The following is a 27738-nucleotide window of genomic DNA, read 5'->3' as shown; positions in this document are numbered from 1 at the left end:
CACTGCTCAAAAAAATCAACGCACATTCTGAAAATCTCAATTTTTATGAAAGTTAACTCTACATTGACTTAATAACTTATTTTTTATGTTCTCTCGGGAAGGTTTTGAACGAAACAAGACACATTAAACATTAAATGGAAGAAAAATTCAGGATTTCACCGAATCTTATGTGAAAGAAGAGAAATGAACAATTTTCAAAATACTGAAATGCTGATAAGTGATTTAATACTTGGTATTTCCACCCCTTGCGTTAATTACAGCTCGGCAACGACGGTTCATACTCAAAATGAGTGATCTTAAAATGTTCTGATCTAATCCTTCCCAGATTTCTCCGAGTTGGATTCCTTAGTCATTAAGAGTAGCTGGATGATTTTCTGAACTTCTCAGCCTTCTATTGAGGTTGTCCCAAACCTGCTCAATCGGATTGAGATCTGGACTTCTTGCTGGCCATTCCATTCGAGAGACTTCAACCTCTTCAAGGTACTCCTGAACGATGCGCGCACGATGGGGTCTGGCATTATCGTCCATAAAAATGAAATTTTCACCAATGTATGGGGCAAATGGCACTACATGCTCTTCAAGAATGTTCCTTATATACTTATCAGCATACATAGCTCCATTATCAACGACCACTAGGTTTGTGCGAGCAGTCAAAGATATTCCACCCCATACCATAATCGATACTCCCCCGAAACCAGTAGTATTCAGGAAATTGCACTGAGCATATCTTTCATGTGAACGTCTGTATACAAGGGAACGTCGATCACAATGGTAGAGGCAGAATCTAGACTCATCTGTGAAGAGAACTCTTTCCCAATCGGCCTCTTCCCAATGGATATGCTCTTTCGCAAAATCCAAACGCGCCCTTCGATGGGCTGGGGTAAAAGCTGGGCCTCTTGCCGCGGCACGAGGCCTTAAATCATATTCTCTGAGGCGATTTCTTATTGTCTGAGTGCTAATTTGCACTTCATGAGTTTGCTCAAGCTGAATTTGAAGGAGGCGAGCGGTTGCAAACCGTTGTCTCAACGAAGAAACTGTCAAGTAACGTTCTTGAATGGCAGTTGTTACCCGTGGTCTACCCTGTCCTGGTCTTCGGACATTCATACCTGTCTCCCTGAATCGCTGCAACATTCTGGACACACTTGTATGGGAAACTCCAAACCTTTCTGCAATTCTTGTGTATGTCCACCCTTCTTCTCGCAAAACTACCGCTTGGGCACATTCCTTTTGGGTCAAATTGCGTGTTTCGCGTTGCATAGCGATCGAGTGTGGACAATCAAACGAAAGAAAAACTACTGATCACTAGAATTGATCGAGAACAATTATTATTATATTATTCCTGCTGGGAAAAAACATCTGTATTGAAGAAAACCGTTGAAAGTGGATAACATATGCATGCATAATTCTGATAAAAATAATTATCATTGAGAACACCTTCAGTTGTAGAATAAATTTGAGATTTCCATAATGTGCGTTAATTTTTTTGCGCAGTGTATAATTTAATTTTAAATTATCCCTTCTTCATGATTTGAAAACTAATTTTCCCCTTTTTACAGGAATGGCCAATGTTCGTGATAGCACGATGTGTTGATAACTTGATGGCTATCGTAACTGTCCTGAATACCTGAGCGCACACGCAAACCACGCAGCCGTTTCCACACACAACAGCAAAAATAGAGTCCTCCAAGCTGCAGCAAATGAAAGAGACTTTCAAGTTCTCGATGCCGGCTACGACGATGTTTTCCAAATTCAAGAGTGGGGGTGGAACCCAGAATTGCTTGGAGACCAACCCCATCGTACAATATTTCGAAATTGGAAAACAGGTCGCATGTGCTGGACCTGAACTTGTGTGGAAAATTCACGACGCTTACAGGAAGAGCGATGGAAAGGTGGGTTTAATTCATCAATACAGACTAATTTTCATGGGTATCTACTAGCTGATTTACATACATTCACTTATAAAAGGGCACTAAGTTGGCCATGGAATAATTTTCTTTCTAACTAGAACGGACTGAACAGAGTAAGGTTGGTACACATGAAAGCTCGCTTGTGTCAAGGGACGTTGCTACAACCAAAATCCATTTTTTTTCACTGCAAAAATGCTGGAATTGCTTGCTCGAAAGCAAGAAAAAAGTTTCAGGTACTCCTATTTTGAATTGAAATCTCTTCAGTCCGATAGTACCTTATATTTTGACAGGGGTGTTTATAGAGGTGGGGCCCAGGGAAAAAAACACATCTTTATGTTATAGCTCTGCAAATATACCTGTTGGAAGAAATTATAGTATAAGGGGAAGGGAGGTCTTATTCCAGTATATTTTGGACTCAATCTATTTTATTGTGTGTTATTGTGGGTTTCGGCCCATGGCCATCATCAGAACACAATAATGAGTCCTAGTACATATAAAAAACATTTCTTCATAAGAGCCAACCTGTGAGCGTGTCATCATTCACACTAGATGTTTTTTATATGAATTAGGACTCACGATTGTGTTCTGATGATGGCCATGGGCCGAAACATGTCGACACAATATCAATAAAATAGATTGAGTCCAAAATATACTGTAATAAGACCTCCCTTCCCCTCTTAGTTGAATCCACTAGGATGAACTTCAGAGAATCCTAGAAATTATACACTGCGCAAAAAAATTAACGCACATTCTGAAAATCTCAATTTTAATGAAAGTTAACTCTACATTGACTTTATAACTTATTTTTTATGTTCTCTCGGGAAGGTTTTGAACGAAACAAGACACATTAAATGGAAGAAAAATTCAGGATTTCACAGAATCTTATGTGAAAGAAGAGAAATGAACAATTTTCAAAATACTGAAATGCTGATAAGTGATTTAATACTTGGTATTTCATACTCAAAATGAGTGATCTTAAAATGTTCTGATCTAATCCTTCCCAGATTTCTCCGAGTTGGATTCCTAAGTCATTAAGAGTAGCTGGATGATTTTCTGAACTTCTCAGCCTTCTATTGAGGTTGTCCCAAACCTGCTCAATCGGAATGAGATCTGAACTTCTTGCTGGCCATTCCATTCGAGAGACTTCAACCTCTTCAAGGTACTCCTGAACGATGCGCGCACGATGGGGTCTGGCATTATCGTCCATAAAAATGAAATTTTCACCAATGTATGGGGCAAATGGCACTTCATGCTCTTCAAGAATGTTCCTTATATACTTATCAGCATTCATAGCTCCATTATCAACGACCACTAGGTCTGTGCGAGCAGTCAAAGATATTCCACCCCATACCATAATCGATCCTCCCCCGAAACCAGTAGTATTCAGGAAATTGCACTGAGCATATCTTTCATGTGGACGTCTGTATACAAGGGAACGTCGATCACAATAGTAGAGGCAGAATCTAGACTCATCTGTGAAGAGAACTCTTTCCCAATCGGCCTCTTCCCAATGGATATGCTCTTTCGCAAAATCCAAACGCGCCCTTCGATGGGCTGGGGTAAGAGCTGGGCCTCTTGCCGCGGCACGAGGCCTTAAATCATATTCTCTGAGGCGATTTCTTATTGTCTGAGTGCTAATTTGCACCTCATGAGTTTGCTCAAGCTGAATTTGAAGGAGGCGAGCGGTTGCAAACCGTTGTCTCAACGAAGAAACTGTCAAGTAACGTTCTTGAATGGCAGTTGTTACCCGTGGTCTACCCTGTCCTGGTCTTCGGACATTCATACCTGTCTCCCTGAATCGCTGCAACATTCTGGACACACTTGTATGGGAAACTCCAAACCTTTCTGCAATTCTTGTGTATGTCCACCCTTCTTCTCGCAAAACTACTGCTTGGGCACATTCCTCTTGGGTCAAATTGCGTGTTTCGCGTTGCATAGCGATCGAGTGTAGAAAATCAAACGAAAGAAAAACTATTGATCACTAGAATTGATCGAGAACAACTGATTTTTGGAATAAAGCCAATACATTCAAAATCTGATAATATCATCTTTTTTTATTCCTGCTGGAAAAAACATCTGTATTGAAGAAAACCGTTGAAAGTGGATAACATATGCATGCATAATTCTGATAAAAATAATTATCATTGAGAACACCTTCAGTTGTAGAATAAATTTGGGATTTCCATAATGTGCGTTAATTTTTTTGCGCAGTGTAGTATGCCACTAGATTGCTATCAAAAAAGTGTCTGTATAATGTTTTCATTTCAACATCCTAGCTCAAACAGAAACTGAGATAATGACCAAAATTGAAATTTTAATTTAAACCTATAACTCGAAAACTCATAATTAGTTTCTCGAAAAAAGACGACCGTAATGTTCATGCATTTTCCTATATCTTGTTGGGTTGAAAAAGTTGTAGTTCATGTATCACCAATTTTGCCCATCCTGTACTTAAATTAATTACCTTGTTAACTTCTCCTATATGATACCCTGTCCAATTCCCATATTCAAACCCCGATGGGCAATATGGGCATTGACAATAGACCAGCACGGCTGTGTGCTAGATATCACACTCTGCAAGGTTCTAATACAAGCATAACTCTAATAACTTACTGAGTTGACATCTGCTGATATAATTTGAATAAAGGTGAGTCAACACGCCATCAAATGCAGTTGACTGAAGCTCATAATATGATGAGATAAACCCCCCGCATACCACGTCAATTTACAATATTAATTTTCATCCGCACTGTATAACATCTTCTGTTGGAATTCACAATAGAGTGTGATCATGAATTCATTCCTGCGTTCCTACTAAAACGGATCCTTCCCAAGATACTAGACGTACGAATGGGAGAATTATAATTTTTGTGTTTATTGATATGTTTCCGCTGGTTGAGAAAATTTCGATACGTCTCATGAAATAAGCATAACCTATATAATAAGAGCGAATTATCTAATTATGAAGGGTGTTCAGTAAAAATGCGACAAAACAACATATTTGACCCCATGTTTCTTAACGAAAGAACATAAGACATGTAAGTAAAACTTGCAGCCGTTGATAATATTCATATTCATAACTGAGAATAACTAGCGTTAGACATATCACAGTGGAGGTTAACAGTGAAGGTTACAGTTATGATGAGAAGAGAGACTCGAGAAGATTACAGTGGCGGCCAGATCTGGTTAGTGACTATTGACTATCTATGCCCGGAGTGTAGAAGGAGCTGTAGGTCACGGTTGGGTCTCTTCAGTTACAGGAGGGCACACAGTCACAAGTAGCTCTAAGAGATTATAAGTTTGATAGCACCGATAGTTTTGTTTTTGAGTCTTTTTGTAGATTTATTCTCGGTAACGGGTTGCAATGAAGGAATGGATGAATGAATGTCGTATAGCTGTGTTTGTCGTATCAGTATCAGATTATAGAGTCTACAATCTTTGGTAAAGACCCATAGATCCATAGTCTGGTCGCTATAGCATCGAAAGTCTACCCTCAGGCACCAATTTCTCCGTTCTACTTCGATATTCTGGAAAATTCATAAAAATCTAGAGAAATAACATGTGTTGGAGAAAATGTGACGAAAAGGGTCTGATATTATTTTGTCAGGTCTAAAATCTCATAATCTCGGAGCTCAAACCGGAACTTGCCATTCAACAAACACCCTCATACTCGGATTATATTCTAAATTGCTCTTTGACGTGAATTCTATTCTACAAGAGATTATGCGATACGGAAAATATGATTTGGTGCAAATTCTCGCTAGGTACTTTGAAGTTTATATTTTCTATGTAGGAAGTCTATGTGGGATGTCCCATTGTGGAAATTTTCAGCTAATCCTTAATTTCCTCCACAGAGAAACTTTTCCTTCGTAATTTTCTTTCATACCGGAGATGATATATTTTTCAATCCCCATTTGTATTATGAAATTTTATGATGTATTTATCAAGAAGGCAGACAGGGCCTGCAATCAATAGCTTGTCTGAGACACCTTTTATCAATCTGTTAATCCATAAATACTCAGGCCTTTATTCGAAACCATTTTGGAGCGAACGCTAATGAATATTTTCATGAAAGATGGAAGATATGACAGGAACTTGTTCGAATTTGTGGACCGTGTTTCTAATGTTGATATACCCGTTAACTACATCCTTATTTAACTGGATGTAAAATCATTGTTCACTAATATTCCCTGTTGAACTCTCAAAAAATTTACTTTGTTAAATATTGGGGAAAAGTTCAGGCCCACATGTAAATTGGTTTTCTTCTCCTTTCAAATTGTACGTTGGAAACAGTTACTTGATTTATAATTTTAATTATTACAGACAGGTTTATTGTATTGGTATGGGCAATTGCTTGCCACAGGTAGTTTCGGATATGTCTGTGTTTCAAGAATATGCGTTGTCTCAGTTCAATTTTGACATACCAGAGTGTTTGAAAGATGTGTGCATGACAATGATAACATATTTACTTCCGTACCCAAAGGCAAGATTAATGAAATTTTGACCGCATTCAATAGTTACCATGCACGTTTACTATTTACGAACCTCAACAATGCTAATGAAAAGGTCTTGGCTTAGTACGGTTAGGTTTCCGTTAACTCTCAATTTCAAACAACAGCACAAAACTCCATAGAAGGAGGAGAGTAGAGGGGGTCCTGTCAAAAATTCTTCGAGGAAGGACAGACAAGACTTGAGTCCGCTACTGGAAGCGTGATACGAGAAGCAACTTTAAAAGTGGAAGATCCTCGCAGGAATTTCGAACGATTTGAATTCCGAGAGACTATCGGCCGGCAAACTGTCTGTCACACTCCAGATGCGTCTTCCAGAAGCTAAACGACAACGTTGATCGACAACACAAGAGCTGATTTCCAAGGAATCCACTGCAGTGGAATGCATTCCAGAAAACCTAAAAAAACGGTTCGTGAGAGGAAATCGATAAAGACACTTCAATTCTTGCTCGCAGAGGCTCTTCGTGCATTCGTTTCAATTCAGGTCATGGATCCATACAGGATGTCAATTTGAAAAGGTACCACCCTCAATATCTCGGTCCCCATGTGAAATCAGAAAAAATGCAAAAGAAGGTAAACTTTGGGGACATTTTATACGGTTGGTTTCAATCAATTTGTAACAAGCCTCCTAAATTATTCTTCTTTCAAAGGTAATTCTACTGCCTCTTCAAAAATACGCTATTTTTGTTAGTAAAAAAAAAAGTAGAATAGTATTAATAGCAAGAATTGAAACTAAAAATGAAAATAATGAAACATTTTTCACTATGAAAATTTTAAAATGTTGTCCATTACTCTGTGGATAAAAAAATATCCTATTTCCAATTCGGCCCTCGAATTTGAATTTGAATTCCTCGGTATGATGTGCGCTGTCTGTTTAATTCTTGGTGCTGTGTTTCATGCGAAACCGACTTTGAGTACACCTAGAGGAAAAAATCTGAAGGTGTCAGGTCTGAGAAGCGTGATGGTCCTTCAATCGGCACTCTTCTACCAATCCATTTCCCTTGGAAATGATCTGTGAGCTGTTGCCCCTGTTGCAAACGAAAATTGTATAGAAGCATTCATCATTCATTCATTGCTGAATCTCGTTACAGAGAATAAATCTACAAAAAGACTAAAAACTTATAATTTCTTAGGGCTACTTTCGACTGTGTGCCCTCCTGTGACTGAAGAGACCCAAAACCTTGACCTATAGATCTTTCCACACTCTGGGCATGGATAGTCACCAACCAGATCTGGCCGCCGCTGAATTCTTCTCGAGTCTCCATTATAACTGTGCACTATAGATCTCCACTGGGACCTGTCTCACGCTAGTTGTTCCCAGTTATGATTGGCATTAACTGATTTTAGGGATTGATGTATAATAGTATATCCTTAAACCGCTTATACTGGCCTCCTGGTTTCCCGGCTCCCTCTGTCAATTCGCCATACAGAGCTATTTCGGGGAGTCCTGTGCCTTGCATCCTCAGAGTGTGGCCGCTCCATCTGAGTCGGGCTCTCGTTACTTGAGTTTCAATTGTTGTACAACTCGCGCGCTGTAAGACTTCTGCATTTGAAACTTTTTTGAAACATCTGATGTTCATTATTTGTCATAGAGGACGTTTTATAGAAGCACTGTATAGACTAAGAGCTTCGATGAATTGGCCCAAATAAGCGGAATAACAGGAAAAAAACTGAAAATTCATTTAGTCGAATGATCCATTCGATTTCAAGCAAATTTATCCCTTTCTCGGTTGACGACTCCATTTAAATTTCAAAGGAACAATTTCCAGTAAACTCGCTTTGTTGTGGTTCCCCATCAACAATTCTGATTAGAAGGTAAAGGGAATAAATGCAGGTCTATTATTATGGGGGCGCGTTGCTTTCCACAATAATGTTGTTTGATCTGGGAAACAGTGTGAAAGACAGAGGCTTCACGAATGATTTTGTTTGAACCAATTATATTCCTATGATAGGTGTGAGCATAAACTCAAGATGAGCCGGCTAAAATTAGGTTTATATTCGAGGACCGGCTAAGGTTCGATATAATATTCATTTGCGTCAGGGAATTTCATCTTTATCCGGCTATTGTGCATATTCTCAGAAACGAAACGGCTAAAAACATGCGGAGGAGTGATGCCTCTTGAATGGTCGGATGGGAGAAGATGAACACATGCATCCATGTTTTTCTTTCACTTCTTTGAATTCAAATATACATAATCGGATGAGGTTTGGTTACATCAGGCCCATTGGTTTTCAATCTAACGTTTGATGTGTTATTTTCATTCGTTTAGGAAATTCTGTGTTTAGTGCTCTTCAAATTCAGCTTTTTTTTTAAATCAATTTACACATATTGGGAATTCAAATGTAGATTGCAGCGACATGGTGATGACAGTTCGAAGTAAAAAGTTAAGGCAGTCATTGTCATTTTTGAAGAAGATTTTGAGATTTTCTTCACATAAAACATTTTTTCTTAGTTTAAAGTTGTTTTTTCTCAAATGAGAAAATGGTTGTCGAAACTGGATTCAAGTGTGTTAATTAATATAAATTTTAGGTCAATTAAGGTAATGAAGTATTAGTATTTATGAACAAAATTCCGACTATGTTCTGAATCAGCTGATGAAAGAGCAATATATTTTTGAATCCGAATTTCTTGGCTCTTTACACGATCATAATAGAAGGAAATTGATTACATGGAGAGCCACAACTATATCTCTCCATTATATACAATGTCTAAAATTGCAACATTGATGCTAAGAAAACTTGTCCAAGTTGAATGTTTTCGAAATTCATAGGTATATCAACTTACTCGGTGGAGAAAATACAGATCTGTTTTTTGTGTCCTTTCATTTTGAGGTTATACCTTTATCCAGGTTAGTTAATTCACCTTCTATTCTTCGTAACCAATTTGAAATGTACAAAAACTTTACTGTGCTATCAGGACGAGATACAAAATATTATGTCCTTAATATGACTAAACGTTCATTTCACTTCAAATTTGCTCAAATGATGGAAATTATGAGAACTTCACTAAGCTTTCCCTATTGTCACGAGATAGTAAAAGATATTTTCAATATATTCAGATATATTTTTCATGAACTCTTATTGAAACATCAAAATATTCTTCGTTCCTCAATGTAAACAAACAAAAGTGCATTAACTTTTTATTTATAAAAATTGACACCAGGGAGCGTATCGCTTGTTTGGAATTGCCAATAGAAGATAGATATACAGTTTTCTACAGGACAATAGAAACGTGAATGATTAAATATTCTGTGAAAAAAATATCAAGTCGGAAGTCAGCCAAATAGCCCGGTTAGCTACTAACGAGATTGGATACTGCTTACCTACCTATATTTCCTCATAATTTGAATTTTAGTATTAGGAAATGAAAGCACACTAAATTTTTTAATAATAGTCTATTGGCTATCGATTTTGGCCGTTGGCCATCATCAGGCCAGCTGAAAATACAAAACAAATTACATATAGAAAATCTCACAAAAAACGCAGTCAAATTGATAAAAAATGGCAGTAAACAGGTACATCTTTTTCCCGAAAAGTAAAACTCACCGTCATGTCATGAAACAACAATAAAAATGAGATACATCGTTGGATGTTTTAACAATTACCATAAAAATCTGGCGACAATTATACTCAACAATTCTAGGATATAGGATTACTACGTTTTATTCTACTAAAAAGACCTTAACTGAGCAAGCAGGCGGGAAGATTGACAGAACGAGAATGACGTATATCACAGATAGAGGGGAATGAAAATAAGCTGTCACGAGTGTCAATCAGGAGCACAGAAACACACTTTGATATATAAATACACACAATATAGATATTTTAGACATTTCATAAAAATTTTAACATATGTCTTCCATTAAATTCTGATATACTGTATCGTTCAATAGTAAATTGTTGTTTTTATTTTTTAGAATTTCATATTGCTCTGAAAGAATAAGTTTGTTGTAATTTTTTTCTCTATGTATTAATGACAAGTTCTCAATTGTAGTTTTATGCTTACTTTCTACTAAATGTTCACCTAGAGCTGATTTTGGTCTGTTTTTTACATGTTCGTTATATCTTATTTTAGCTGAGCGGGTGGTCATACCTATATAAAATGAAGGACATTCACCACAAGATATTTTGTAAACACCATTGCAACACGTATCTTCCATCTTATCTTATTATTGTTTAACAGTATGTTTCCCAGATTTCTTTGTTTTTTATTTACTATTAAGTAGTTATATTTTCTTAAAGTAGAGTTTAATCTGTCATTGAGACCCTCAAAATATGGAATTGAAACATAATTTGGTTTTATTGAACAATGGGGGTATATTTTCTTGAGGATGATCTTCTTTTTTATGGATTTAAAAATATTGTCAACATATGTTTTCGGATATTGGTTAGCTTCTGCAATCTTATATATAATGTTCAGTTCTTTATTATAATTAGTTAAAGATAATGGGACGTTCAAAAGTCTATAGAATAGGAATCTGAAAGCTGATATTTTTATGGGGGTAGAGTGGTATGATCTGAAGGGAATTATAATATCTGTTTGTGTTGGTTTTCCAAAAATGTCATAAGTGAATGTATTAGATTATCTAAGCTTATTTTAAATCTAGGAAATTAATTGAATTGTTATGTGCTTTCTCCAATGTGAATTTGATCTTGAATTTTGAATTTATAGTATTGAAAAGGGTGGTTAATTCTTCTTCAGTCCTAGACCATGAGCAAAATACATCGTCAACATATCTCCTCCAAAATAACACATGTCGAGCTAGGTTTAAAAGCATAATTTGGATTTCAACATGATTCACATATATGTCAGACAATGGTCCGCTAAGTGGGGATCCCATTGGTAAACCATCTTTTATAGTATAAATTACATTATCAAAAATAAAAAAGTTTTGTTCAGTTGATATTTTGGCTAAACGCATAATATTACATATATCCTCAGTTTCTAGATTCATTTCATTGTCTGTTTTAAGACATTCATTTAAGATCTCATCCAGCAACATGAGTGTATCATCTATTGGTATGTTTGTGTACAAGTTGACAATATCAAAAGATACAAGAAAATAATGCCTGTGGGGGTTTAATTTGACAGAATTTAGTTCCTTTATGAGTTCTAATGAATTTTTTATGGAGAATTTTGATCTTATATTCAAATCTCTACTAATAAGTTTATTTAAGAATTTTGAAATTTTATGGGTGGGAGAACAAACTGCTGAGGTGATAGGTCTTATGCTTTTTTCGGGAAAAAGATGTACCTGTTTACTGCCATTTTTTATCAATCTGACTGCGTTTTTTGTGAGATTTTCTATATGTAATTTGTTTTGTATTTTCAGCTGGCCTGATGATGGCCAACGGCCGATAGCCAATAGACTATTATTAAAAAATTTAGTGTGCTTTCATTTCCTAATACAATAATGGTCACACTAATAGAAGATTTTACAAGTACAATTGAATTTTAGTATTTTTTGAAGTCTACTTCGCGGCATCATTCTTTTGTTAATTCAATTCTCTTGTCAATTATGAATAATAACAAGATGAATATCGACAGGTGTTACGATCTGAATGAGCTAGCCAATTTGCCATCGTCAGGGCTACCAATAGGAGAATGCTCAATCGATGAAGAGCATGCTGATCATGGTTTTGGTCTCATTTGACCTCTGCAGAGCAACATAGCATCTTCGCCGATGGAGTAACGTTTGGAAATGACATGATATTCTTGATACCATTCGTTTTTTTCGAGCATTTCAAACCTCAAAGCTAGTACTCTAATTTTTTTTCTTCTCAGATGATTCAATAATATTTCTTTTCTCCAATTCTTATAAGATTCAGCGGAAGAGACTGATCCCATCGTAATCTCAATTGTCGTTTGAAATACATTCTTCCCATTGAAAACATTGACAAAAACGAGTACGGTTCATGTTAATTGATCTTTCAATTCAAAATCAACAATGGCCACATTCAGAATTGCAATTATAATTCCAAACATATTTTCAGTCGTATTGCGAATTCATTTAACGTATCCATTGGTGTAACGTTTAATGCGAATAGGTATCATTATTTATTGCCCAAATGTAAACACTAGAAAATGGAATTCATTTCATTATGTTGAGTGTAGACCAAACATTCGAAAACGCATTCAACAATTATGTAAATACGTCAGTGGATTACATTACATGAATATGGAATCTAGTATTACGGAATATCCATTTTGGGTTTTGAATGGCATAATAAATATGCCCCAAATTTTTTATTCATTTCGGCTAGATCTTCCATTTTTTGATGCTTTGTTTATACTACACTGCGCAAAAAAATTAACGCACATTATGGAAATCTCAAATTTATTCAACAACTGAAGGTGTTCTCAATGATAATTATTTTTATCAGAAATATGCATGCATATGTTATCCACTTTCAACGGTTTTCTTCAATACACATGTTTTTTCCCAGCAGGAATAAAAAAAGATGATATTATCAGATTTTGAATGTATTGGCTCCATTCTAAAATCAGTTGTTCTCGATCAATTCTAGTGATCAATAGTTTTTCTTTCGTTTGATTTTCTATACTCGATCGCTATGCAACGCGAAACACGCAATTTGACCCCAGAGGAATGTGCCCAAGCGGTAGTTTTGCGAGAAGAAGGGTGGACATACACAAGAATTGCAGAAATGTTTGGAGTTTCCCATACAAGCGTGTCCAGAATGTTGCAGCGATTCAGGTAGACGGGTATGAATGTCCGAAGACCAGGACAGGGTAGACCACGGGTAACAACTGCCATTCAAGAACGTTACTTGAGTGTTTCTTCGTTGAGACAACGGTTTGCAACCGCTCGCTTCCTTCAAATTCAGCTTGAGCAAACTCATGAGGTGCAAATTAGCACTCAGACAATAAGAAATCGCCTCAGAGAATATGATTTAAGGCCTCGTGTCGCGGCAAGAGGCCCAGCTCTTACCCCAGCCCATCGAAGGGCGCGTTTGGATTTTGCGAGAGAGCATATCCATTGGGAAGAGGCCAATTGGGAAAGAGTTCTCTTCACAGATGAGTCTAGATTCTGCCTCTACCATTGTGATCGTCTTTCCCTTGTATACAGACGTCCACATGAAAGATATGCTCAGTGCAATTTCCTGAATAATGCTGGTTTCGGGGGAGGATCGATTATGGTATCGGGTGGAATATCTTTGACTGCTCGCACAGACCTAGTGGTCGTTGATAATGGAGCTATGAATGCTGATGAGTATATAAGGAACATTCTTGAAGAGCATGTAGTGTCATTGTCACACATTGTCATCATCATCATACATTGGTGAACATTTCATTTTTATGGACGATAATGCCAGACCCCATCGTGCGCGCATCGTTCAGGAATACCTTGAAGAGGTTGAAGTCTCTCGAATGGAATGGCCAGCAAGAAGTCCAGATCTCAATCCCATTGAGCAGGTTTGGGACAACCTCAATAGATGGCTGAGAAGTTCACAATATCATCCAGCTACTCTTAATGACTTAGGAATCCAACTCGGAGAAATCTGGGAAGGATTAGATCAGAACATTTTAAGATCACTCATTTTGAGTACGAACCGTCGTTGCCGAGCTGTAATTAACGCAAGGGGTGGAAATACCAAGTATTAAATCACTTATCAGAATTTCAGTATTTTGAAAATTGTTCATTTCTCTTCTTTCACATAAGATTCGGTGAAATCCTGAATTTTTCTTCCATTTAATGTGTCTTGTTTCGTTCAAAACCTTCCCGAGGGAACATTATAACTTATTTTTTATGTCAATGTAGAGTTAACTTTCATTAAAATTGAGATTTTCAGAATGTGCTTTAATTTTTTTGCGCAGTGTAGTTGCGATGGTAATTGAGTAATGAGTTGAAGTGAAATGTACTCTGAATTCTTGGCAACTGATTTTCAATTTATGCTAATAAAAAAATCAAAATAAAATATGATAAAAAAAGGATTTTTGCACTACGGGCATTGGGAAGTCGTATGTGCTTTAGCTGCGATAGCTAAATATGTATCAAGAACATGATGTGGTATTCATAGAAGGATATTCTTGACGACTACATAAAATACCTGTTATTTTTTTGTTCATTTCATTGGGAAGAATGTTTAAATAAAATAGTCTTTCTTTCCCTCAGGAATCTACTGTTGAAATATATGTAGAATTGAAAGACTCACCACGTATGTAGGATAAGTTTGATTATTGAAAGATAAAGAAAGTTTTACAATTTTCTCCATATGGAGCCATTTAGATTCGAACCTCGTGGAGGATCATTCATTCCAATAAGGGAAATCCATTTAATAGCTCCAAATACGAGTAATTCGAGGAGGTGTTATTAGCGTGACTAGACTACATTATTTCCAACATTGCCCCATCTATTTCCCAATCGTAAATCATTTACTGATTAACCCCCATTACCAACTTCCATGGTGCGACTTTGTATTTAACTTGGTTAGCTATTTATGGAGAGCTCCTAGAAATGGAAATGAATGGCATTATCTTCCGGAAAAGTAGTGTTATCTTATGGAGGTAAAAGCGGAAACATTGGAATGATACGCAAAATGGGAACTCGTTCCTCATTTATTATTTGAGAAATTTTCATAAATCGATATCTGAGACGTTTACTGGCCCAATAGTTGGGGAGCCGAAGAGGGAAATTCGGGATTAACTCGAGCGTGTCAATTTAATATAACGAGACATACCTTGGACCCTGTAGAGTACCTCTACTAAAAATTAGACCTGTATATAGGGGGAATTGTCTAGGACAGCCTGTCAGAATAATTAAAAAAAAACGATCATTGTACATACTGGAGCGTGTCAGATTAAGATATATGTGGTTAATTGAATGTTGAAAAGTATATATTCTCTTAATTTGACAGTTTAAACGTGTCGAAAATGTGTGGGAGGGCGCCAACGTTGCAAAAAAAAAACGTAACGTGTACCTACATTCTCGAGCGCAGTGGCGTTTTTTCTTATTTTGGAGCTAATGATTCAAGAATAACGGAGAAAATACATATAATCTGACGGTTTTAGCAAGCCGAAACAATAGAAATTGGCCATAAAGGTCACAAAAATCAGTTCTTCTGAATTATCTCCTTCCCTGGGCTTCAAATCTTTTTCGCATTTATTATGAAAGTTGTAGAACATAACATTTTCTACAAATTTTGTCCCGAGCAATTTTTTCTACGTTCAAACGTTTTCGAGATATATGGCGATTAATGCGAGGTGTTTAGCGATACATGCTGAAGCGAAAATTCACTCGTTGGAAAATAGTACACTCTAAGGTTCAGTCACAGACAACACTAAAATTTTCGTTACTAATTTCGAAATTGTCATCATAGAAATGTCTTGTCATTTTGACAATTGGATGAATGTAGATTAGACTGGGATTCTACAATGACCTTGCCTTTTCGCATGTGTGGCCCTTATCGCCCTCTAACTCGAAAACGGTTTGAGTATATAAAATTGCTTCAGACAAAAGTTGTGTAGAATTTTATTATCTACAACTTTCATAATAAATACAAAAACAATTAGAGGTACAGGCAGGGAAATATTCGAAAAAAAAAAAGAATTTTTATCATCTTGAAAGTGTCAGATTGAGAAAACCCCCCCTGATTAGTGTCAGATTAATGGGTCAGCACGTTTACAGCACCGAGATTAACCATATGTGTGAAAATCTGACACGCTCGAGTATATACAAGTAACGATTTTTTTTACATTTTCAAAGTACCGCTGTGCCCTTGCGTCACGTCTAAATTGTCAGTCCCTTGAAAAGTAGCTTCCTTTGGGTCCTATTAACATATCCTCCAAAAATCTGACACGCTGGAAAAAAATTTCTTTTTTACCATTTTCAACTTTTTCCCGTACGGCCAGTCCCACCGCTCCAACTGTCAGATAACCATGAATTCATTATCAGAGACACGTAGGGCATATACAGTATCTTAATCTGATACGCTCGAGTATGTACACCTGACGATTTCTTTTACATCTTTGAGACCCTGCAGACGCTTTCCCCACCAGTGAAAGTGCATACATCATAGAATCTTTTTTTGTTCCTACCATCTAATCTTCAAAATCCCCTAGGTCTCCACGACGCTCGAGTAAATCCCGATTTAGCATCGTCAGCTCCCCAACTACAAGTCACTTGTGCTGAATCTTCGGTATAGGCTTGAGCCGTTATTGAATCAGAAATTTTAATTTTTTCTGTGACGGGAAAAAAGATTGACAGTTTATCTCTGCTGACATTTAACAAAATAATACTTTCTGAAATAACTTTTTTCCCCGGGAAAAAGTTAGTACTTTTAACCCGGATATATACAGGGTGTATTCGAAGGTGAGGCTTTTCAACAGAAGGTAGAACTGGTCAAAATGAAGCGTTTCACCAAAAATCATCTATACAAAACTTTCAAAATGACAAAGTTGAAAAAGATTACTGAAATAGATCCTAATACGAACCTAGACCGTTTGTTAGCTGAATTATCGCAAAGCAGTGGGAAAAAACTTATCTCATGATTCGATCATGTTTCGTTTAGGATATTGGTTCGTTCGATATTTACGTGGTAATGAAAATGGAAACTTAGGATTGTTGTTATTATTTTTTAGTAACTTACACGATTTTATGAAATGGCTCATTTCGATACCAACTGACAGAAGAGACTCAGGACAGAAGTTTCGAATATAGAATAATTTATTTATTTATTTAGGTAATCAGGAATCGTAACAGGGAAATCCTATAATAACAGAGATTCACCAATATACATACTTTATACATAGTATATCGAGCAGCTACACATAGCCAAAAAGTAATAAGGTACATTTGATCCCAGAAAAAATTAAACATAAATCCACAAATATACCACAATGCAATTCAATATTATAGGGGGAGACTATCAATAACATAATATCATAAATTGAAAGAGAAAGAAAGACATATGCGCGTATTTCAGCTCATCGTAAGGCAAGGAGAAATAAGGAACAATTCGCAAACCGTAACCTGTTCGAAGGTATACTCCATTCACATTTATTTTAGCAGTCGGTTGGCCATGAAATAATTTTCTCAAGTTTTTGTAACTAGAACGCAGTAAGGTTGGCACTCATGAAATGTCGTTAATGCCATAACGCCGTTGCCACAACTTATATCAATTTTTATTACGAAAATGCCGAAAGTGATTGAAAAAGGAGACAGGGTTTCAGGAAGTGCTGTTTAGAATTCATGTCCGCTCATTCAAATAGTTATACCCTGATATTCTAAAATCCACAATACGTCAGACGGTAGCGAACATATTCATTGTAAGAGAATAGAGAATTTATATAATGTTTCCTCTGAATCTAAACGACATATATTCCAGCTGAATATTTCCACAATCAGCAAGATTGGTGGAGTTCATCTTAATTTGAAACTTCCTTTAATTCCTTTTACTTATATTGATGCAAGATAATTTTTGTTGAAGAATTAAACATTCTTGTAATCATCTGTTAACTCCTTCGGGAGATACCCATTCCCAACCACTGCATCATATGCATTTCATCTTCGGGTTAATATTTTTGAAATCTACAACTGATGTAACGTATTCAAACTTTAGCCAAAAAAGATAACGAACATTAACTCTCCTAAAGCTACTACATATTATGATATTATACTGATCTCTTGTATTTTCCATGCAAATAACTGGATTTGGTATGCCTTTCAATCAGTTTGTATAAACTTCAATTATGTTCATCACATATTTTCCGAAGAGATTAGACATTGTGATAAAATACTTGATAACAGAAACTTTTACGTAGAACGACAACTTAGCGTTGATTTAAAACCCAAAAATGTTTTGACAAGCGTCATAACCCCACATTTTCGTACTATACAGAGTGAAATGTGTCAAATTTCCATGGCCAACCGACTGCTAAAATAAAAGTGAATGGAGTATATATAATAAGAGCAAATTATCTAATTATGAAAGGTGTTCAGTAAAAGTGCGACAAAACAACATATTTGACCCCATGTTCCTTAACGAAAGCACATAAGACACGTAAGTAAAATTGCAGCCGTTAATAATATATTCATATTCATTACTGAGAACAACTAGCGTTAGACAGAGCACAATAAAAGTTTGCATTTAAAAAAATTTAAGTTCACCTAATGATTAGAAATAAAAAAATATTTTGAGCTCATCAGTGGATTCTACGTAAAAAAGTGCCTATAGAAGGTTCAAGTTTCAGATTTGTAACTTCAAAGACAAAGAAGTTATGAGATCTTTAGGAACTTGTCAAACTCAAAAACGAAGTATCGTAGAGGCTGCGGTTTTCACCATTCTTTGTTTCTCCGAAAAAGAGCTCGGGAATGTGTCATCCGTTTTGTTCTAGCTGCTATAGTTCTCGAGATCCCCTCAGTAGACAAAATATGAAGTCGAAAATAAGTGATGAATATAATTGACGTCTATATACAAACTGATTGAAGGCATACCAAATCTAGTTATTTGCGTGGAAAATACAAAAGATCAGTATTTAAATATATTTATTTTTGCTATGGAAGAAAATTGGATTATTGACACATAATATGCACTAGCTTGAGGAAAGATAATATTGGTTATCTTCTTCAGCTAAAGGTTACATCAGTTGTAGTTTTCAAAAAAATCAGCTCGAATATGATGCAGTAGTTGGGAAAGGGTATGTATCTCTCGAAGGAATTAATGGATAATTACAAGAATGTTGAATTCTTCAACAAAAACCAATGCATCAATGGAAGTCAAAAGAGTTAAAGCAAGTTTCAAGGCGAGTGGAACTTCACCTTTAAAAAAAAATTTCACATGAAATAACAATTAACAATGTACCTGAATACTAAATAGCACTTCCCGAAACCCTGTTTTCTTTCCTTTTCAATCACTTTCAGCATTTTTGTAATATTAATTGATATTAGTTGGCAACGGCGTAATGACATTAACGACATTTCATGAGTGCCAACTCCTTTCTAGTTACAAAAACTTGGGAAAATTATTTCATGGCCAACCCAGTGCTAAAATAAAAGTGAATAGAGTATACTTATATTTATGGGCAGTATTATTGCACCTACTGGTTAAGTTTGCAGAATAAAAAACTTCAAGTTTTTTTATAGGAGCAGTTGCACACTCCAAATACACAAGACTTAAACTTGTACATACAGGGTGAGTCTTTAACTCTTAAAATATTGTGACTGTAGATTCTTGAGGTAAAAAGAACACTTTTTCCTTCACCATTTTTTCCGAATCGGCTCGGTTTGAAAGATACAGTCAGTGGAAAACCATAAAAAAATTTATTTTTAGTTCTATCTCACAAACGCTTTTATCTAATGAAATGAATTTGGGAATATAATTTTTCATTTATTTGATGAATGTTTTTCGGAAAAGATATCACTCACGTCTTCCTGTTTTCTCATTATGACTATTTTATATCATAAGAACCTAACTCTGGAATCTAAGTTGGACGCTATATAATGAATACTTGAACGTTTTGTAAATTGGAAGTATTTTCGAGTAATTTGACGTTCAAAAATTAAAAAAGTATCTATGAAATTTGAAAAATTGGGTACTTTCGCTGAATACAACTCTGTTTAAGAGATCCACAGATGTGCAAGTCACAGATTTGGCTGGTAATTTTGTTTCTCCAGGGCTGGCACAACTCATTATGAAAATTCAAAATGGCTATATCTTTTTATCAGGGCAGAAACGGAAAAAATGGTTTGGGGGAAAAGTGTTTCTTTTCACCTCAAGAATCTACTGTTAAAATGTTTGTACGAGTCAAATACACCATGTATAGCTCGAATTGCATCGAAAAATTATCTGCGTGCGATGTTGTTTAAGGATTCTCATGATTGATGTACGTGAAACACCAGATACATCGGACAATAGTCGGATCTATTGCTACATGACCTAACACAGACACGTCCCTCGCTTCGTCTCTTTCGTGTATTTTTGTTTCCGACTGAACCAAATGCGTTAAGTTTGGCAACCATAACACTATGTAAGCAGCGGATACATTTTTTCCAGGAGGCTGCTGTTCGCGCAGATAGATATTATTTCTAAAAAATACCTTTGAAATGAGATTCCACATTGCCTCTTTCACTTTCGGTGTTATTCAATTACCGATGGATATTTTGAAGCGAAGTTTAAGGGCCAGATAGTACTCGATACGATCTTCAAAATTAGTTGTCGCACCCCTCATTTCTATTCAAAATCAAGGGGTGGTGCTCACCCCCGTTAGTTTGGGGATGAAAAAAGGGTTAAAGTTGTTCTCCCTCGAATCAGAAATTGACGAGTTCGAACGAGTTTCCACATTTTCATTTTAGTCGGAAAATCGAGGTATTAAATTTTCGTTGAACCGCCCTGTATATGTTAGGTTTTTGGAAGAAGTATATTTTTAAGATTATTATTTCGATCTCCTCACTCTACCTGCCTAATGAGTACTTTCGGTAATCCCATAAAATGAAAAGAGCTCAGATATGGACTCAGAAAGTGAAACTTTATACTAAGTGAAGGAACTTGAGTTCCTTCCCAGACACTGTTGAATAGATGGCCTTTTCTCAGTAAGGGTCAAACCTGAAGTCAGAAATTTCCGCGTAGGAAGTATTCCGAATTGAAATCCGTTTTCAATTAATGGTCTTTCGCTCACCATCATTCTACTAATTTGCTCGGTTACCAAACTGAGGAGCTGATGGATCATTTTTCGCTCGGAACCTCTCAGGTTTATTATTCAATATTCTCGCGTTTCTCCTCATCCATAAAACATTGGCTGTTTCAGCTCATTCCTTATCGAAGAGAAGTGGAGCGGATGAAAGGAGGTTTATGAAGACGTTACAACGTGTTTATATCACAAAATATGTGCCATTATTTATTGATAGTAGCTGGGATTCGATAAATTTTCATTGTGCCATAAAGAGGTAATAGGTTAATATAAGTGCTCGATAATACATGTGATCAAAGTTACTAGCATTCATTGGTCAATACGGTTTTTGTATTAATATCCACCTATAAGCTAGTCATACATGTCCTGGACTGAATTCTCAAGAAAAATTTTATTAACCTGTAATCCTAAAAAGGAATTATAAACACTGGTAGTAATAATATTATCCTGATGTGAAGAGAAATATAATGCGGATTCGACTTGAAAAAAAATCATACAGGTTTCTTCGAAATTCGTGATTTTACAAACCTCGTGTTTTCAGAAATGTTTTTCCAATTCTTCAAAATATGAATGATCATTTATTTGTTGGAATTATTCTGCATAAGGACAGAGTATACTACTGATACCTACTTTGTTTTGAAACGATGCTCATTTTGAATTCTTCCTAGGTACCCTGAAAAAAATTTCTACAAGCGAGCACGTCCAACCCTTTTCCGTCACTCATTTCAATTCGCAAACTGTGCGAAAAAAATCCCTGCTTTTTCATAGCAAGGTGCGGAAAACGAAGCGACTAAGATGATGTGAACGCCATCTGTGTTTCAAAAGTGTTTTTAATGCCCTAAGACTGGTTAAAATATTTATTCGAGGGACATTTGCAGAAACATATGAAATTTTGTCAGATTTCAGATGGCCATTTTAATCAACGAGGTTTTGAATGTTTTGATTATCGTACCGCCTTGTGTTTATCAACCTCGTTCTAGTTGCTGATTATTGAAATTTTTGTCTAATTTCTTGGTGAAAACCTCAAAATATCGTTCGAAAAATATTGCATGGTGAAGAACTGTGGATCAAATAAAAAGAAAAATGGGAATGTGAGTATTGAAACTGATAACATGTGACTCGGTCATTCATTGATTTTTATTTCCAGTGCTACGAAGTGGATAAAATTTTCAGGGCATAAAGGCCTGCAAACACTACTGACCAAAGATTATAGAGTAGAAAGATAGGAAACGAAGCGACTAGAGTGATGTGAGCGCCATCTGTGTTTCAAATGTGTTTTTAAGGCCCTTAGACTGGTTAAAATTTTAATTCGAGGGACATATGAAATTTTGCGAGATGTCAGAGTCATATGGCCATTTTGATCAAACAGGTTTTGAATGTTTTGATTCTCGTATCCATAGACAACCTCGTATCGCCTTTTGTTTTTCAAGCCCGTTCTAGTTGCTGATTATTGAAATTTGTGTCCAATTTCTTGGCGAAAACCTCAGAATATCGTTCGAAAATTATTGTATGGTGAAGAACTGTGGATCAAATAAAACGAATTTTACTAAGGAAAATGGGAATGTGAGTATTAAAACTGGTAACATGTGACTCGGTCATTCATTGATTTTTTATTTTCAGTGCTACGAAGTGGATAAAATTTTCAGGGCGTAGAGGCCTGCAGACACTACTGACTACACCATGTGCAATGAACATTTTACTGCAAGTCGATTGAGAACTGTTCATCCACGTAAATTGTTGTATGCAGGAAGCATCCCCTGCATGAAGGACTCATTTAGGGGAAATTATGACTTTTATACGTCCATTCAAAGATTCTCAATTGCCTTCAATATATTCAGAAATGCAAAAGTTTTATGGATTTCGATTTGGGAATCGGAAAATCGGGTGACTGTCAAATTGTCGTTTGGAAAGTCAAAGTTTTATGAAACCTTCAGTGACTGTTTTGTTCATTCGTCAATCAATTTGTATATTGTGCCATAAAGAGACCATACCATGAAGAAATCATAAAAAAGCATGAAGAAATTATACTGACGGGTTTGAATAGAGGTCTTGTATACCTCTGTGAGGTTTTTTTCAATTGTGGTTCTGAAAATTTTGTGGATAATATGTGAGTAACGGAAATGTGTTTCCTTTGACGGTAAATTGAATATTGGTGCATATCAATTTCTGATATAAATTGTACAAATTCAACTCAGTTTATTGATTCAAAACGTTTTCACAGAAAAAACACCTTCGACGTACCTAACCATGTACTCTTGTATCCTAGTCAGAGCTCTATTCGTCCATAATTTCAAATTTTTGTGAATTTTTTATAGATTGCAAATAAAAATTTATCACATCCAACAGCGTATTTCATTGATACCAATCGATTCCAAACAATGTTCAGATGAAAACTAACATCCTGGTCACAAAACAAAACCATCCTCTTGTTTTGTCGCTCAGGATGTTTGTTTTCCGATCTCAACAAGGTCAATATTGAAATTCAATACAAAGAATAGAATTCGAATTTCGCGCCCCTCAATTATAAAACAGAAAACTGTTATTAAACAGTTTTTCTGTATTGATAATACGTTTTCAGCGCCATCTCATTGTCAAATGTGTTTTCACTGGCCAAAATGTAGTCGGTTTTTAGTACTAGCGATATGAGGGCGTTTCCTATCTTTCTACTCTATAATCTTTGCTACTGACTACACCATGTGCAATGAACATTTGACTGCAAGTCAAATGAGTACTGTTCATCCACGTAAACTGTTGTATGCAGGAAGCATACCTTGCACAAAGGGCCAATTTAGGGAAAATTATGACTTTTATACGTCCATTCAAAGATTCTCAATAGCTTCTCCTTTAATATATTCAGAAATGCAAAGGTTTTATTGATTTCGATTTGGGCATCGAGTGACTGTCAAATTGTTTGGAAAGTCAAAGTTTCATCAAATCTGCTGTGAGTGTTTTGTCCATTCATTAATCAATTTGTATATTGTGTCGTAAATAGACCATATCATAAACAAATTATAAAGAAACTATACTGACGAGCTAACATACAGGTTTTGTTTACCTCTGTAAGATTTTTTTAATTGTGGTTCCGAAAATTCTGTAAATAATAGGTATGTGAGTAACTGAAATGTGAATGCTATGATGTTATATTGAATATTAGTTCATATTGATTTCTGATGAAAATTGTACAAATTCTACAAAGTTTATAATATCTAAAAAACGTATTGCGAAGAAATAACACCTTTGACGTATAGCAGATCACAAGAGTTGTCCTATTCAAAGCTCTATTCGTTGTTCATAATTTCAAATTTTTGTAAATGTTTATAAATTGCAAATAAAAATAAAGCACATCCGAGGAAGTATTTTATTGATATCAATTGATTCCAAACAATGTTCAGATGAAAACTAACATGTCGCTCAGGATGTTTGTTTTCTGGTCTCAACAAAGTCGGTATTGAAATCCAATACAAGGAATAAAATTCGAATTTCGCGCCTTTCAATTATAAAACAGAAAACTGTTATTAAACAGTTTTTCTGTATTGACAGAACGTTTTCAGCGCCAGCTCATTGTCAAATGTATTTTGCACTGGTCAGAATGTAGTCGGTTTTTAGTACTAGAGATATGAGGGCGTTTCCTATCTTTCTACCTTATAATTTTCGATTATATATGAATAATTAATCAAATCAAATTGAATCTTTTCCATAAAATGGGTATGTTTATATAGTTCATTCAATTTTATTTTAGCAGTCGGTTGGCCATGGAAATTTGACACATTTCACTCTGTATAGTACGAAAATGTGGGGTTATGAAGCTTGTCAAAACATTTTTGGGTTTTAAATCAACGCTATGTTGCGCGTTCTACGTAAAAGTTTCTGTTATTACGTATTTTATCACAATGTCGAATCTCTTCGGAAAATATGTGACGAACATAATTGAAGTTTATACAAACTGATTGAAGGCATACCAAATCCAGTTATTTGCATGGAAAATACAAGAGATCAGTATAATATCATAATATGCACTAGCTTGAGGAGAGTTTGTTTGTTCTTTTCTTTGGCTAAAGTTTGAATACGTTACATCAGTTGTAGATTTCAAAAATATTAACCCGAAGATGAAATGCATATGATGCAGTGGTTGGGAATGGGTATCTCCCTCGGTATCTCCCGAAGGAACTAACAGATAATTACAAGAATGTTAAATTCTTCAACAAAAATCATCTTGCATCAATATAAGTAAAAGGAATTGAAGGAAGTTTCAAGTTAAGATGCAACTTCACCTTTGAACAAAAATTTCACATGAATAAACAAGTAACAGGGCAACTTGCGCGTATTTGTGGCTATTCATCTTAATACATTGATGTAATAATAATAATTAGGTATTTATTAGTACCCTAAGACATTTACATTGTATAGGACAAGTCAAATGAAAAATAGAAAAATCCATTTTAGGGAACTTATTCTCCGATGACATTTATCGAAAATCCTGTAGTAAACTTTTCGCATTAATTCACTCAAACATAAAATTCTCAAATGCCACCACTTTTTTGGGTCTCCCAATAGAAGGAAATTCTTGGTCATCCTCTTCATTCACAAACTTTCTGATTGTGGAAATATCCAGCTGAAATATATGTCGTTTAGATTCAGATGAAACATAATATAAATTCTCTTACATTGAATATGTTCGCTATCGTCTGACGTATTGTGGATTTTAGAATATCTGGGTATAACTATTGGAATGAGCGGACCTGAATTCTGAATAGCACTTCCTGAAACCCTGTCTCTTTTTTCAATCACTTTCGGCATTTTCGAATTTTTCGTAATAAAAATTGATATTAGTTGTGGCAACGGCGTTATGACATTAACGACATTTCATGAGTGCCAACCTAACTTCGTTTTAGTTACAAAAACTTGAGAAAATTATTTCATGGCCAACCGACTGCTAAAATAAATTTGAATGAAGTATATATTTCAAGTGCTTGTAGAAAAAATATTGCTCGTAACTCTTGCAGAAAGTGTTTCGCCCACACTTGTTAGGAAACTAGCTATTACCTCAATAAAATTTATAGTTCTAAGAAAAAAAATTACCACCACGATGTTTCTATTCTTAGGCAGGAGTACAATGAATTTTTCCAAATATTGAATGTTGAGGATATTTGCTCTCAAATTTTGGAAATAATGAAGGAGCAATTGACATAGCAATTTCCACTTTTGATGAATTTCAACAGTAAACATTTCTAAAGATATTTTTCCTCAACTAACCCCTACCTATAGGCTCGACCCTCTCGAAAATTACGAAAATCACAATACGGTGTTTTGGAGTTAGGGAGAGTTTCTTCTTTTTTCAAGTCCGGACTGAATTATTCAATTCAATCATCAATGATTAATTCAAAATTCAAACTCCAGAACAACACAAGTAAATAATTTTTCGTTATACTTTTTATACTTTCGTCATAGATCCGAAATAAATATATCATTGGCATACCCCATATGCGTTTTTTTTTCAATTCATTGTAGCGGATAACACCTTTTCATAAAAGACGCACTGAATCAAATCGGATTTAGAAATTTTCCTTCAAAAAAAGTAACTGGTACCTAATTGAAATTGAAATTATTACAAATCATCACAAATGAATAATCACATCTTTTCAATTAAATTTTCTAAGATCCTTTAATCGTGAGAGTATAATTTCATCCATCCTAAAAGTCTCAAAATTTGTCGAAGATAGACTGAAAATACCCCCCCACAACACACGAGACGACAAACTAACCATGGCAGATTTCAACATAAATTACAAACTACTTTGTAGGTAATTATGTCTTGTGAAACGACCGAAGTTCCAGAACATTATCTGGAACACAAAAATACTTATCTTACGATAGGAGTTGGTAAACTGCAATAGCTTCAGGTCTGTTTTAATTTTGTTTCTGAAACTACGGTGGAAATGGGAATGAGTTCAATTAACGCCTTGTAGAAGTGAAATTACATTTTGTCATCGCTAGGTTTCTCGAGTACCTGTAAAATCTATTAATTTTTTCTGGATTCTGAACACAATCAACGGTCTGGTAAAATTGCTGAAGCCAATTAAATCAACTCGTGTACTCAACTCAATTATTGGGAATTATGGCCATCGGTTTATCGACACAGGCTTGATTAGAAACTATTTCGAGATGAATATATGCGGAACTATGAAACTGTAATATTTCGTTGAATTATAAAGATACACAAGAATTGCTTTCTTGTATCGTTGAGTGAATTTAGAGGGTTCATATACCGCGTGGCCAACCCCAGACAGCGGCGCTCATTTTGTGGGAGTAAATAAAGATATTTTGAAAATCTTTTTTTGTGGTGTGTATAGGGTGTTCGAAAACACAATTTACAATTATTGTCATATATACAGGGTCAAGATATAGACCAAAGTAACACTTTTTTAAATGTAACACTCTGTATTTGACCTCAAAAATGGAATGGCAAGCTCAAATTATGATGATTTACTTCAGACCATTTTATACCTTAGAAGGGCCGTTTATGAGATAATAGCGAAAATGGTTCACTAAATTTGAATTAAAAATCGAAAATTGCTCAGAAACTATCAGGTTTAGATGTAGGAAAATTTTATGGAGATAGTTTCGAAATAAATTTTTACATTCAACGAGATATAGAAATACCGGGTGGGCCATTTGA

At 35.5% G+C, this 27738-nt stretch overlaps 1 protein-coding gene across 2 annotated transcripts in view; it reads left to right on the top strand.

Annotated features, from left to right (window-relative positions):
- LOC123312530 (SCY1-like protein 2) overlaps window positions 1-27738 on the top strand; it is a 322515-nt gene that overhangs the window by 95761 nt on the left and 199016 nt on the right. For both annotated transcript variants that reach the window (XM_044896997.1, XM_044897006.1), the window contains exon 2: window positions 1557-1889. In XM_044896997.1, coding sequence (XP_044752932.1) covers window positions 1698-1889 — 192 coding nt within the window. In that variant the 5' untranslated portion in view covers window positions 1557-1697. The remainder of the gene's footprint in view (window positions 1-1556; window positions 1890-27738) is intronic.

This window comes from Coccinella septempunctata, chromosome 1, assembly GCF_907165205.1.
Source record: "Coccinella septempunctata chromosome 1, icCocSept1.1, whole genome shotgun sequence".
Taxonomy (NCBI): domain Eukaryota; kingdom Metazoa; phylum Arthropoda; class Insecta; order Coleoptera; family Coccinellidae; genus Coccinella; species Coccinella septempunctata.
Note: the sequence above shows the minus strand (reverse complement) of the source record. Positions and strands in the feature narration are given on the sequence as shown.